This window comes from Pseudopipra pipra, chromosome Z, assembly GCF_036250125.1.
Source record: "Pseudopipra pipra isolate bDixPip1 chromosome Z, bDixPip1.hap1, whole genome shotgun sequence".
Classification (NCBI taxonomy): domain Eukaryota; kingdom Metazoa; phylum Chordata; class Aves; order Passeriformes; family Pipridae; genus Pseudopipra; species Pseudopipra pipra.
The window spans coordinates 28,604,783-28,618,834 of NC_087581.1; the positions used below are offsets into that span (position 1 = coordinate 28,604,783).

Consider the following 14,052-nt stretch of genomic DNA (forward strand, 5'->3'; position numbering starts at 1 on the left):
AGTAAGCCCTCTGTGTTAACAATAGAAAAAAATTTCTTTATGAAACAATATATCCTGTTCAGTGAATCAGAATGTCAGTTTTATTTACAAATATCTGAAATTATAGTTCCCAGTTCAAATGAAGATATGACAAGGGTTTCTCATATTCATTTTAATATTTGTGAGATGTAATGAGTTAAAACAAACTTTCCTTGAATTTTATTATATAACACATGTAGTTGCATTCTGAAAAATTATATTTTCATGTTTTCACACCTAGAGAGAGATGAGAATTAAATGTGTTCTCATAATTCATTTTTCATAAAGAAAATTCCCCTACCTCACTTGGATTTCTTTGTGAGCCCAAATTTTCTGAATATTTGTATTTGTACTGAGGTGTTTGGATATTGGAAGGAAAACGATATATTTAGAAGGTCAGTTCTGACTGCTCTTCAAAACCCCCAGTTATCACAGAAGTTTGTTTTGGTTTTCATATAATCAGTATTATTTTCTTCTAGTGGAAATGAAAAAGAAATTCAAAAAAATTCAAAGCTGTCTTTGCAAACTCAGAGGCTGGATTATTTTATGAAAAGATTGAATAGTGATGGTACTTACAATGAAAAGGAAAATAGAAAAATAAATCCAAACCAACACTAACAAATAGAAGCTAAGACATTTGAGACCTAGCCAAGATCGACAGGTAATGTAAATCATGGGTCAGTTACCATCAGTTGAAGATGAGTCTGTTACCTTCATTTCAGCTGCTCATTTGTCAGCTGCCAAATTCACCCACTTGACTGCTCCAATATTCAGCTGAAAAATACTTGCAGCTTAGTGTCATCACACCAGAGAAGATATACAAACAATCGTAATAATACCAAACTCTTTCCCATGCAACTTAGGCAAAGTTGACAAAATCTGCTATATCTAGAGGTCTGTGTGTGTCGTGATTGGGAATAAAATTTTTAATGAACTGTGGTAACTCTCAAAGTATATATTGTTTTAAAGAATTTGTAAATCTTGGGCACTTAGCAAAACCCCTATGATAGCTCCCAGAGAAATGATACTTGACTGTACAGCTAACAGCATGAGGTCAGTTAGAATCAGTACCTCAGCCTTCATCACCACTGAAGCTCAAATAGAACTGGTTAGATTTTCAGAACCTTCTCCGGTAGGTTAGACTACAGACCACAGCTAGACTCTCTTTTCAGGTGTTTTAGTCCGCACAGGCAATTAATGAGCTAGAGGTTCAGGCGTTGACTTCTTCCTCCTTATCCTACTTTTGCAGACAAGCCCTTTCTGAACAGAGCCACAGGAACACAGATTTGGATAATCTCCAAGGTCAAAGCACTCCAGGCACAGTAGGGGTGCAAGAGTCTCTAAAGGCAAGAATATCAAAATAAAAATTATAAAAAGGATTGTGTTTCACCAAACTGTTCTGCAATATTTCCAACAGGAAACTCAAGGGAACACCTGGGGGCAAAGAATAGAAGTGATCCACAATGGTGAAGCTCTAGTAGTTTGTTGTAAAACATTCATAGGTATGTTCTATGCAGAAGGTTTACAAAAGCTCTAAAACATGTCCACCATTACAAGGGAAAGTTTTATGATGTCGGCAAACCCCCGTCAGTACCTCGGTTTGTTCTGTTTTACTGAGGCTTTGTCTAAGGAACAGGATTTATACCCTCTAAGCTTATTATGAATTTGCTGTATTTGCTAAATATTCACAGCTAAAACCTGTATGCTTATTCTTTGAACTTGGAGTTCTTTTTAGATAAAATCTCAAGAGGTTTTTTACTAGCTATGGTTTACCTTCTGATGTGATAACAGTGAATTTGTGTCACATGTATCCCAATAGACATGTTCAAAGAGAAAAGGTTTTAGCTTGGAAAGAAGCAGAAAAAGCTAGTAAAGAAAAGAATATATGCTAAAATGGAGAATGAAACAAAAGTCAAAAAGGAAAAAAGTTCATTTAAGGATTAGTAAATATTCCCTTCTGCAAATGGAGAATGTATACTAAAGTCATGGAGAAGTATATTAAAGATATGGTGAAGTATACTCAAAGCCTAAGTCCTACACTGAAGGAAGCTATAGCATGTTCAGTTATACAAGGTACAGGGGGCAAAGTTCACTGCTGTGTTGCACTGCAGGTTGGTAAGAATAAACGACCAAAAAAGCTATTTCTGTGTTCTGGCAGAACTGGGTCCACTCTTGCACTATGACTTGCTTATAGGGAAGCAGAAGAAGTAGGTAATCCATTTTCTGCTTGATGTCAGTTGTACGGTGGTTGAACTTTTTCCCAGAAAACTTGTTAGTGTTTTGTCTTGGTGCCAGTTAAGATGTTTCCTCACAAAATATCTTCACCTCACTGAATTTAAATCCATTCTTACTGAAAGTTCAGAAAGAGAGTTAGAGTTTTAATAAGGTCATTTTTGCTCAGTGAAAGTTGTCCTTGCAAAGGTGAAAGAAGCACTTTGTTCATTTCAGAGATGGTTTTTCTCTGTTTCGTTACCTCTCTATTTTTTTGTTTCATAGCACCTTCTCAGAACTTAGCATTTTGGGAAATTTCAATATGATCATTGTTTTTTCATTTTAGCATCAAAATAAATACTTAAAATAAAAACTGTTAATTTGAGATTAGAGTGTTTAATTTTACAAATAACATATCTTAGTCACTTTCTTCTGGCTGATCTTGAAAATGCCATTTGAAGAATTTTTTTTAAATGTCTGTTAAATGTGATTTTCCCAAGTGTTCTTTGTCTATTTTCAAGTGAGCCTTTCTTTGCAAGTAATTAAAAAAAAAAAAAATACAAACCAAAAAACAAACCTTCACATTTGTTCTGTTTTGAATTCAAGTATTTGTCTCTGACCTTTGCTAAAACTTGTAAAATCACAAGGAGATAAGCATGAAAGAAATCATGTGCTGTTCAAGTACTTAAAGTCCAGAGAAATGCACTGAAGTAGAAAGGGGATTAATAGAGGAAGGAGGGTGAGGCCAAGCCATACTGTGTTGGTAGAAGAAGGATTAGCAATCAGACTGAACCAGGAGAGAATTTAGCCGTGCTTATTTTGGGTGAGACACAGCCACAGGACGTGCAGAGGTAGAGCAGGATCTCAGCAGTGGAAGGATACCAGGAAGAGAGAACAGGTACAATGCATGCAGCAGTGTAACTTCACCTTTTGACCAAGCTGTCATTAGAAAACCGCAAGGGAATACAGAGGAGAACTGCTGAGTGTAGGTCAAGATGCACTAGTTTAATTCAGAAAAGAAAGGCGTGAACTAGGGGGAGGGGAGGGAGGGTGAAAATAAAAGGTTCAGAAAACTGGTGCCTTAATAAAGTTTTAGCATGTTGTGATAGTGAAGCAAATCTGACCGGCAGGTGTGCATTGTGAATGAGCAATTCCTAAGAACTTAGAAGTCGATGAGCAAATATATATCTGTATAGTTACTATATCTCGTGCATGTTGTTAGAAGAGAAGAACATTAGCATCTGTGGTTAGAATTGTTTGCCTTTTCAGACAGTGTATTGAAGTGTAGAGTTAGAAGGAATTTTCTGGCGTGGAAGGGGTAGCCTATGGGAGATTTGTATTACTTGTTTTCATTCTGCTCTCTCTCTCTTTCTCTCTCTCTTTCTCCCTCTCTCCAGAGGGACCTGGGTGTCCCATCCACAGGAGAGGAAAGTCAGCGTGTGTGGAAAGCCAGCTCTTGGAACGAGCCGGCTCTGCTTGACCTGCTGTCATGCAGATCCCCACGCTGCTCTTCCTTTCTCTGCTACCACTTAGCATGTTGGACCAAGCTGGAGCTCAGTTCCCTCGTCAGTGTGCAACTGTTGAGTCCCTGAGGAGCGGCATGTGTTGCCCAGACTATTTCCCTGTGTTCGGGCCAGGTACTGACCGGTGTGGCGTGTCCACGGGAAGGGGTCGGTGTGTGCAGGTGACTGCGGATTCACGCCCACACGGCCCACAGTACATCCATGATGGGCGGGATGACCGTGAGCAATGGCCCATTCGCTTCTTCAACCAAACCTGCCGGTGCAATGGTAACTTCTCTGGCTACAACTGTGGGTCATGTCGACCTGGCTGGACTGGACCTACCTGTAGCCAACAGATTAATATAGGTAAGAGCATCAGAAATATGAGATGAAAACTGACTTGTCAGCACTTGCTTCTAAATGTATCTGGCGTGTTTCTCTTCTTTAAAATACAAAATATCTCTTATATTTATTTAGCAATGTTATGTTGCTGTAGGATCTATTAAGGCAGGTGCTATATGAGCTGTACAGCTTGTGTATCTAGCACTTACATTTACTACCCCACAAAAGGAAGAAATGAAACCTGTAGGCAATGTAGGATTAGGACCAAGTCCATTAAAGGATAGAACATCTAAGCTGAAAAAAAAAAAAAAAAAGAATTATTTGAAATTACTTAAGAAAATAAATATATATTTTTAGAATTATTTAAAAGTAAAGCAATGTATATAGACATGTATATGTGTTTGTGAGTATGTCTGGGAATAATACTATGTTTAATACCTTATGACTACTTTAAGTAGTAGTGACAGCAGCTCTTTTCATTCAAAATTTCTTAATACATTTCTAAACTATGTATCTGGTCTTGTAAATTTTTCCTTACTTAGTTGCTGTCAACATCTTTAAAGGCATTGAGTCACAACTATGAACTGTTCAGATGAACAAATGAACCTTTCTGAGAGTTCTTCAGTTTCAGTTTAGTCCCGAATATCAGTAAACAAATGTCTAAAATTTTTTGAAATGGATATGCAATCCTTTCAGGAAAAATGTTGAATACTGTAGGTAAATTGAAAAAGACAAGAAGGCTTGGGGAGAGATCCTTATTCTCAAATCAAAACTATCTGAATGAACAAGGTTTCAGCCTTTATTTTCAAACTTACACACTTTTAATTTTAAAAATATTATTGATATCCTGTAAAATCCATAAATCCTCAAATGAGATATGGGTTCTGTTGACATGAGAAACAAGAGTTTTCTAGCACAAACGTGCAGTGCAGAAACAGACATCAGCACTGACATTGTTTTCACCAGATAGAAAATGTTCCATGAATATGAATGCATGTTCCAACAATGGCTAACAAAGCACTGCTTACTAAATCAAAATTTTAAAAACAAGATTTCTTTAAAAAAAAACCCTGTGGGCTATAGGAAAGATCTTAGGAATTTTTTTTCATCCTTTGAACTCCAAAAAGCAAGTTAGAAAGCAGAAATTATGACTCGTGTCTTGGATCTGCTAAGCCAGGTTGTACTCTCTGGTGTTCTGGCCTGTTCTGTATTACAATGATGATAACTGAAGGATAACAAAGAAACAAATGTTTACATGCACAAACCTAGCAATCTAAATCTAGAGACAGGCAAAAAGCAGATTTAGCTGATTTTCTAGGGTATACAAGAGCATTTTTCATTTTTCTTTCTTATTAAATCCTTTACTACTCAGTAAAACCCTAAGCAAATCAGATATATCACGCATAATAACATGAGTTTAAAAAGAGTAAAATAGCTTCTTATTATGCTTTAAGTTTCCCCATGGAAGTCACCTCTTTTGACCATTCTTAGCCATGGGTTTATCTGCTCAGAGTTTAAAAATAATTACTGGATTACTGTTGGCATATCCATATTAAATAGTTTTAAGATGCAGTTTGGTGTCTTCAAATCTTCTCAATTCATGACTAATTTTAATAATAGTCACAATTATTTCTTGTGTTTCAGGCATATACTTTGAAAAAGAAAAAGGTTAAGAAGCATACATAAATCAAAATTAGATGGATATTTGTAGTTCACTACTTAAAACACCCCCAAATAATTCTTCAGTGATGAGGACTAGCATATCACTTCAGTTCTGCAAAAAAAGAAAAGCATTTCAGGATGAAATGAAATTCATGTTTCACAGAAGTATTTATTTAATGTTCAAAAAATCAAAATATTCCCCACCCAATCAAGTTTATGTAGTGAAACGAAATTCACTTGTATTCTTCACATAGATTCATGCGGAAGACCTGTTGCTTCATGTGTCAACATAATCTATCACTCATTTGGACAGTCATTGATTTTTACAGTATTTTTTTATAATGAAAATAAGTACACATTGAAGAACAACTGTGAGGACTTCTGCCTCCATCTTAGTCTAAACTTAGACCGAAATCTTCTCAGACCAGATGAAAGAGGGGCTGAGGTGGTCTGAACTCTGTTCTACTTGCTGAAATACTGGTATTTCAAAGAGTCAGTTTACTTCCTTGTTTCATTTTCTCTATGTGGTTAACAATATTTTTAAATTATTTTGAGTATATTAGTAAAAAGGACTAATATATGGCTACTGTTAATAATGTCATGTAATGACGTTAAAGAGACATATTGTACTGTGATAAATTCACAATAATTCACTGGTGAATATCCCATTTTTCCTACAAAGGTTCAAGCATAAATGATGCACTTCTCTACTATCTTGCCAAACATCAGAATTTCTGATTATTATAAATTGTATTATAGTATTTATTTCTTGTAGAGTACTACCATAGGAAACCTTACATATATTGGATGAGGTTCTGAAAGGTTTGTACAACAAAGCACTTTGTAATTACTCTGACAGAATGGAAAGATAATCTGCAACAGTACTTCTAAAAGCACTAAAATCTCAAGGTTTGAGGCTTTATTTTTATTTGTTTCAGCCTTTCTCATGATAAATAACTTTTGCTATTTATGCTCAGTGAATTGCCCCAATAAAAAAAAGAAGATGAATTCTTGAAGAAAAAGGGACTTACACAGAGATATTAGGAACACAATAAATTAGTTCTGTGGGTTCAGATGAGTAACTTTGGTAATTTGCTTCTTTTGTATTATCACAGTCAGAAGGAATCTTTTGGATCTAAGCGCAGAAGAAAGGAATCGTTTTGTGAATGCCTTGCACCAAGCCAAGGTGACAATCCACCCTGACATTGTCATTGCCACACGAAGACGGGAAGAAATATTTGGACCAGATGGCAACACACCACAGTTCGAGAATATCTCAATTTATAACTACTTTGTGTGGTCTCATTATTATTCTGTCAGGAAAACTTTCCTTGGTGCAGGGCAGCAGAGTTTTGGAGGAGTTGATTTCTCTCATGAGGGACCAGCTTTTGTCACATGGCATAGATACCATCTACTGCAGCTTGAAAGAGACATGCAGGTGAAGTTCATATTACTGTTGAGTCATGTGTTCATGCTATGTTTTGTACAGTTAAATAACTTCTCTCTATATTACAATAGGCAAAAAAATAATAGCAGCTTCTTCTACATTATGAAATAATTTTGCTTCAATTTCAGCAACTCACTGGGTACACTGAATTTAATTAAGTGCATTTAGATTTTAGACAGTCATTTTTATAGAGTTTCTAAAAATAATATTTTAATCAGAGTAATTACATAAAAATCTCTCGTAAAAATAGATACAAGTTCTATATATATCTATATAAGACATTTTATTGGACCAACAATATTATTTCTGGTGGTATTTTTAATCTAAAGGTCATGATTCTTGAATAAAAATGACCAAATCACCAGAAATTTTACAGAAAGGGAAAACAGAGATGGTTTGGGGATTCAGAATCATATTTTGTTTGCGTAACTGGTTAGAGAAATTAATGTTTTGTTATACCTTGTTCCATAAATCAGCAATTCTCTTGTTTCCCTTCTCTTATGCAGGCCTATCCATAAATAAAATATAGCATTTTATGGACCATCATCCTTCTTAAAAAAACAAGAATTAGGTTTTCAAGGTAACGATTAAATAGTGCCTGAAATAACCGCAGTGTTTTCATCAGCTTTAATGGCTTTACTTCAGACTGAGGCACAAACTCCCTTCCAAAGCTTATATTTGACATCAGTGTAATTTCACTGTGTGGAAGACCTGAGAAGTTCTACCTCTTTGTGATTTAACATATATTCCTATTTATGTCACTAGACTTGATCATTAGTTAAAGTAATTTGGTTTACCATCTCCACAACTGCTCAACTCCAACCTGTACTGGAACCAAACCATGACAATTTGAAGAGCCAATACCCCTGTTCTTTACTTTTCCATCAGTCATTCCACAATTGTCTTAGTTATTGTGTGCTACAAACACTGCTCTTCCTCACAAGCCATTAAAAATATTTGGAAAATGGGGTCTCAGCATAAATTTCTTTTTCTTACTATTCACGGTATAGTTTCATGGAAGACGTACTGTCTTATTAATGAGAGAGATCCATGACTCAGTTCAGTAGTCCAACCATCTGTTCTGTTGAAAAAGGCATCAACGTGAGAAACTACCAAAAGGTTTTACATAAATTTTTCATAGAGTTCCTCTCCTCTATGAGGCAATCTTCTGACTCTTATTAAGATGTATTTAACTGTTTTTAACATCTCTCTAGCAGTAAATATTATAGCTGTCTGCATCACATGTGTAATAACACTATATTTATGTGGTTTAGAACATGCTACAGGATCCTAGTTTTGGACTGCCCTACTGGAACTTTGCAACAGGACAAAATACTTGTGATATCTGTTCAGATGACTTGATGGGAGCTAGAAGCAATTTTGATGTCACTCTTATCAGCCAAAACTCAATCTTCTCTCAGTGGAGAGTGCTATGTGAAAATGTGGAAGACTATGAAACTTTGGGAACCATCTGTAACAGTAAGTATGAATGATGGAAGACATCTGGAGAGAAAATCCTCTTAACAATAAATAAATATAGTACTTTACAGTGCAATGGGTTTTCCCAGTGAAAAAGTCTTAAAGTGGTTTTTTAATATTCTTAAATATTCTTAATATTTATATAAGAATATAAATACATAAAGAATATAATATTAATATTTAATATTCTTAGTCTTTAATATTCTTGTGATCCATGTCCCATCATCTGTCTTGCACCGAGACACCAAGCAGTTCAAAATTTGATCAGGAACTTGTAGCAGAAGAAGAACAAAATTCTTCCCTTCTCTTGTTGTGGAGTATCTGTTCAGCTCCTGCACTATAAATGACTAAATCTGATAGTGTAATTTCTTAAATGAAGCTTAAGTGTTCTTCTGACTACTCCACTTATCACCTTCATGGCATTCTGCACCTAAAATGCAAACACCTAACAAATCCCCATGTTAACTATGTGAAGTATGTTTGAATGTGAGTAATATTGGATTCTAGCACACCTACCCAAACTAAAAAAGTTAAAAAAATCCCAGTTGATTTCTTGTACATTCATCACCCTTAAGCCACAACTCAGCATTGTCATGGAAATAGGGGACAAAAATAGGAAAAATCCTACAATATTGGGTTGGTCATACACATAATCAGCTATAGTCCTTTCCTCGGCTACTCTGTCAGGATATCCTCAAAAGTTGTCCTCCATCTCATCAGGAAATCACATTGAAAATCTATAGAAAATTTCCCCAAAGCACTTAGAGAACAACAAACTTCAGTAAGAGGCCTCTAGATGTTTTTTTACATCCTGGTACAAAGGTTCCAGAACACGGGACTACATGAAGATTCTTAGCCTGACACAAGGAACTGATCCATTCAATCAGTGTAAAGTCATTTGTGAGGGATTTTTTTCTCCAGGGTTCAGTCATGCAAAGGATACTTTCTGTGTATTGTTTTCTCTCTTCTCTCCATCCCCAGGCACTGAGGGTGGTCCCATCCGAAGAAATCCTGCTGGAAATGTTGCACGACCTATGGTACAGCGTCTCCCAGAGCCTGAGGATGTTGCCCAGTGTTTGGAAGTTGGTGTATTTGACACTCCTCCTTTCTATTCCAATTCAACAGACAGTTTCCGTAACACAGTAGAAGGTAAACATGGCAAACAAGAAGACCTGTAACAACTCCAAACAAGGCAAGAAGCAGGCTTGCCGTTATTCCTACTGGAAGTATGAGTTTGGAGACGGGCTATTGGACACTAAGAACACATTGTTCTTAGCATTAAGTATTAGCTTAGTATTAAGTGGAAATAAGCTCTGGCTAAATTGCTTTATAGCCATAGCTTGTGTCTCTTAAAATGTGTAAAAGCCTCAAAAATCTGTTGATGGCATACTAAGTAGAAATGTGCTGAAATCAAGTTCTTGAAACACAGTTAATAGGTTGCTGTTGCTGGAAATAGACAGTCCTTCCCTGCAGATTGATTCAGCTGCATCTTTAAGTGAGGGAAACATGTGCTTCTAGCAGCTATTCTTGTATCTGAATTAAAACAAATAAAAGAAAGCAAAATAAATTTTAAGCTTTGGTAGTATTTACTGCAGTTGTATTGATGTCTGGGTATAGGATTTATTGCTAAACACATTAGTCCTACTCTCTGGACCATATAACTCTGTTCTTCTATAAGTTTTACACATTTAAAATTAAATTTTCAGTCACTGATATCTGAACAGACATACCCCCAACAGAGAAACTAGCATAACTATTTGATTTGTACTGTTCAGCCCAAATCCTGAAACTTCTGTACTTTAATAATCCCTATTTTGTAACAGGAAGAGATTACAAAGTGACAGTTCAGACCCCTGCCAGACCTCCCATAGATACTCTGTCTCTTTCAAAGAAGCATAACTCCTACTACACGCAGGATCTGCTCCTTTTTCTTTCTCTTGAAGAACAAAACCAAGAAAATGCACCAACCTTCTAAGTATATCTGAAAGTTCTGAATGCTTACCAAGTCTGACAAATGGGCTATCAATACCTAGGTATCTAAATACGGCTTTAGCCAATTAACTGTATGTATCCCCCTCTGGAAAGACTGGCCAAAGCTTGAAAACAGGAGGACTTTTCATGATGTTTCAGATCCTGACATCTGACACGAGGTATGATGTTTTGGGCACTAACAAAGTTACAGAGGCACTATCTTCACTGAAAAAGTGAAAACGGAGCATGTGAAGCTTTCTGACATGTATTCCCAGTACACAAGGAAATGATGTATGGAAACTTAACAGCTGGCTCATTAGAATAGATGAGAAAATATACTCACTTTAGTCAGCAAATAGAAAACACGTGCAACTATTTTAGTTATGCTGAAAGATATATTAGGGCCTAAATATATACCTTTACTTTCATGCTATGATGTGGTTTATTTTGTTCATTTTTCCATTAGATCCCAGCAGCCTTGCACTCCATATTGTCAGTATTCTTTTGTAAGGGCTATTTTAATCTGAAAATATGCATGCTAGGGACATTTCTCAAATGCCAGTAGGTAAAGGATTAGCTAATCATTTATTTTAAGCAAGGCAACGCAACAACTCGAAACTCTCTCAGAGAAAAAAAGAAGCGTTCATCTGCAAATGCAGATTCCAAGCAACATTATCACAGGAATTTTTTTGTGTTACTCCTTTTTTGCATATTCAGGGTACAGTGATCCTTCTGGAAAATATGATCCAGCAGTTCGAAGTCTTCACAACTTGGCTCATCTATTTTTGAATGGAACAGGAGGGCAAACTCATTTATCACCAAATGATCCCATTTTTGTCCTCCTGCACACGTTTACAGATGCTCTTTTTGATGAGTGGCTGAGACGGCACTCTGCAGGTAAGATGTTCTCACGGACAGAGGCAGGGTGGGTGGTTGTCAGTGTAACCCTGGAAGGACATTCCACTATTTTGTGGATGAAATATTTATGTTTCTTCTTGTCAAAGAAGAACAGATACCATGTAGATTCATTTTTACCACATCTGTGATATACTACCAGTATTCAATAACCATCTCCATATACTTCTAAGGGATGATCACTGTTGCAGCTCTTGCTTCTTTAACTCCCAAAAGAATACAGAAATGTAATAAGGGTGAAAGTGAAAGAGATGGGGAAAGGGAGAACAGAAGGAAGGAATTGAAAGGAAGGAAGGAAAAAAAAGAAATAAAGAAGGAAGGAGACTGGCGTCAGTGTGCTAGGGGGAGAATTCTGCATAACATTTATGTCCATGCGTCAGTCTGCACAATGCAGCAACTGTATTCCTCTTGGAATAATCCATCCCCCTCTTCCTTTTTCTATAGAAGACAGCTGTTGTTGCACAACTGAGACTTCTTTGTGTAGTTTCCACAACAACCTGCCTCATGTAATTTTCCCACATAGCTCTCAGAGAGCAATTGTATCCCCTTGTGGTACTTGCATGAACTATCACAAGGTTTTGCATCATCTTACCAAGGTGAACTTTCTTTTTTTTTTTTGTCCTTTTTTGCTAGGGGTTGTTTGGTTGGTTGGTTGGTTTGTTTTACTTCAGCTTTCTTCTGATTTGACAAATTGTTGCAAACGAATTCCACTGGAACTTACATTAGCTGTCTTCTGGAACTGGATGAGAGAGCTGCTCACCACTGTTACAATCAGGCAAAACTAGAATGTAGAAAAAAGCCTTTCCCAGTCCTCCATGTATACATATTTCTCCTTTTCCATGTGAGAAGAAATTAAAAGCCCTACATGGGCAGAAATTTTTAGAATTTATTGGTGGTTTCCATTAAAAAAAGAGAGATACCATTAGTGATCTTTCTTTTGCACAGTGCAGAGCCCTCTGCTCTGTATGCATTGCACTGGAAAAACAATCCTCCTGGAATATCTTAGGTTAGGAAGAAAAAACTGAGGTACTCAAAATCCTGAGTTGGAAAAAAAAATTAAATAGGGCAAGTTACTTTAATTTTGTTTACAGAAATGTGATTTGAATTTAAAATTTAGATATCTCAACATATCCACTGGAGAATGCCCCTATTGGACATAACCGACAGTACAACATGGTACCTTTCTGGCCTCCAGTTACCAATAATGAAATGTTTGTTACTGCACCAGAAAACCTGGGATACAGTTATGAAGTCGAGTGGCCAGGTAATCTGTAATATCTAGATACTTTTTCTTCCTTTTTTTCTCATCATGTCTTTGTCCCTTTAAGTTTATGCATCATATAACAAAGTTATTCAAATTTCACAAACAATACTTGTTGTCTTTGCAAAGGTCTTTTTCTCCTTTCTGCCTAACTTTCCAAATGTGTATTTGGCATTTAGTGTAGGTACTGATCAGAGATTGTTTCAGCATGAAGTTCCCACTATCCACTTCAATTCTGGGAGAATTTCTCATTTGGATCTTAATCTTGCAGAAGGTCCTTATTCCTATACCATATGCCTTCATTAAATCACAACAGAGAATGCAAATGCAAATGCCTCACAAAACAGAGGGAAGAAGAAAAGTCCAGAACTGGCTTTAGAGTGGAACAAGATAGACTGAATTTCCTCACATATTATCAAACAAAATTTAAACAAGTTCTATTCCACAACTCACTGAATAATGAAAGATGCTGAGCTTTGGTTTGTCCCCGTGATGTTTATTCATATACTTGACATTTACTTTTAGTAACTGTCTCTTTCTTTTTTCTTCCTGTAGGTCGGGCTCTCCGTGTCACAGAGATGATAACTATAGCAATAGTGACTGCACTGGTTCTTGTTGCAATTATCTTTGCTGCTGCTGCATGTATTGTACGCGTCAAGAAAAATAAGGATGAGTTGCATCAGCCTCTTCTTACTGACCAGTATCAGCACTACTCAGATGATTATGATGGTGTACCAACACCAAGCCAGTCTGTTGTTTGAAAAGATGACACCTTTTTGCATCTGACTGAAACTGTTTATTTTTACTGTATTTCATAAATGATGGTCATCCATCTGCTTTAAAATAAAGAGCATAAACCACCAGTTGTCTTGATATGTTTGCTTCAGGCTTCACTTCCTCTTTAATCACACTTAGGCATCAATAAGTCACCTTTGCAATGCAGATTCTGTGTTGATTTTAACAGAATTCTTCAAGGGCCACATGCAAGCCTTTCCATGCATATTTCTGTAAAATCTGGTAAAATTTAGTTGACTTGACAACAGCAAATGCCATCTGACTTCACTTAACCTTAATATCCAGAATTCTTTTATGAGGTACTTTTGTGAAAAGGTCAAGTCTAGAACAGGACGGAAACTCAATACAAAATACAAGTAGACACCCTAAGTGTCTACTTGTGCCTAAGTGACTAGAAATGCGTTAAAAAGTACGATAGACACCTTGGCTTAGTGAGTAGAAATGTGTTT

The 14,052-nt window shown here is 36.4% G+C and overlaps 1 protein-coding gene across 1 annotated transcript; it reads left to right on the forward strand.

Moving 5' to 3' along the window:
* The first annotated feature begins 3,626 nt into the window (after positions 1–3,626).
* Positions 3,627–13,671, forward strand: TYRP1 (tyrosinase related protein 1). Its single transcript, XM_064641196.1, has 7 exons — positions 3,627–4,097; positions 6,851–7,173; positions 8,457–8,661; positions 9,643–9,810; positions 11,350–11,529; positions 12,665–12,811; positions 13,364–13,671. The coding sequence occupies exons 1-7, from the start codon at positions 3,719–3,721 to the stop codon at positions 13,567–13,569; spliced, it is 1,608 nt and encodes a 535-aa protein (XP_064497266.1). The 5' UTR covers positions 3,627–3,718; the 3' UTR covers positions 13,570–13,671.
* The last annotated feature ends 381 nt before the right edge of the window (positions 13,672–14,052 follow it).

Excerpts from the sequence above, each read along its gene's own strand:
- TYRP1 (XM_064641196.1), top strand. The coding sequence starts at position 3,719 with ATGCAGATCCCCACGCTGCTCTTCCTTTCTCTGCTACCACTTAGCATG. Across the intron at positions 9,811-11,349 it reads TTTCCGTAACACAGTAGAAG|GGTACAGTGATCCTTCTGGA; the intron begins GTAAACATGGCA and ends TTGCATATTCAG. Across the intron at positions 11,530-12,664 it reads GCTGAGACGGCACTCTGCAG|ATATCTCAACATATCCACTG; the intron begins GTAAGATGTTCT and ends TTTAAAATTTAG.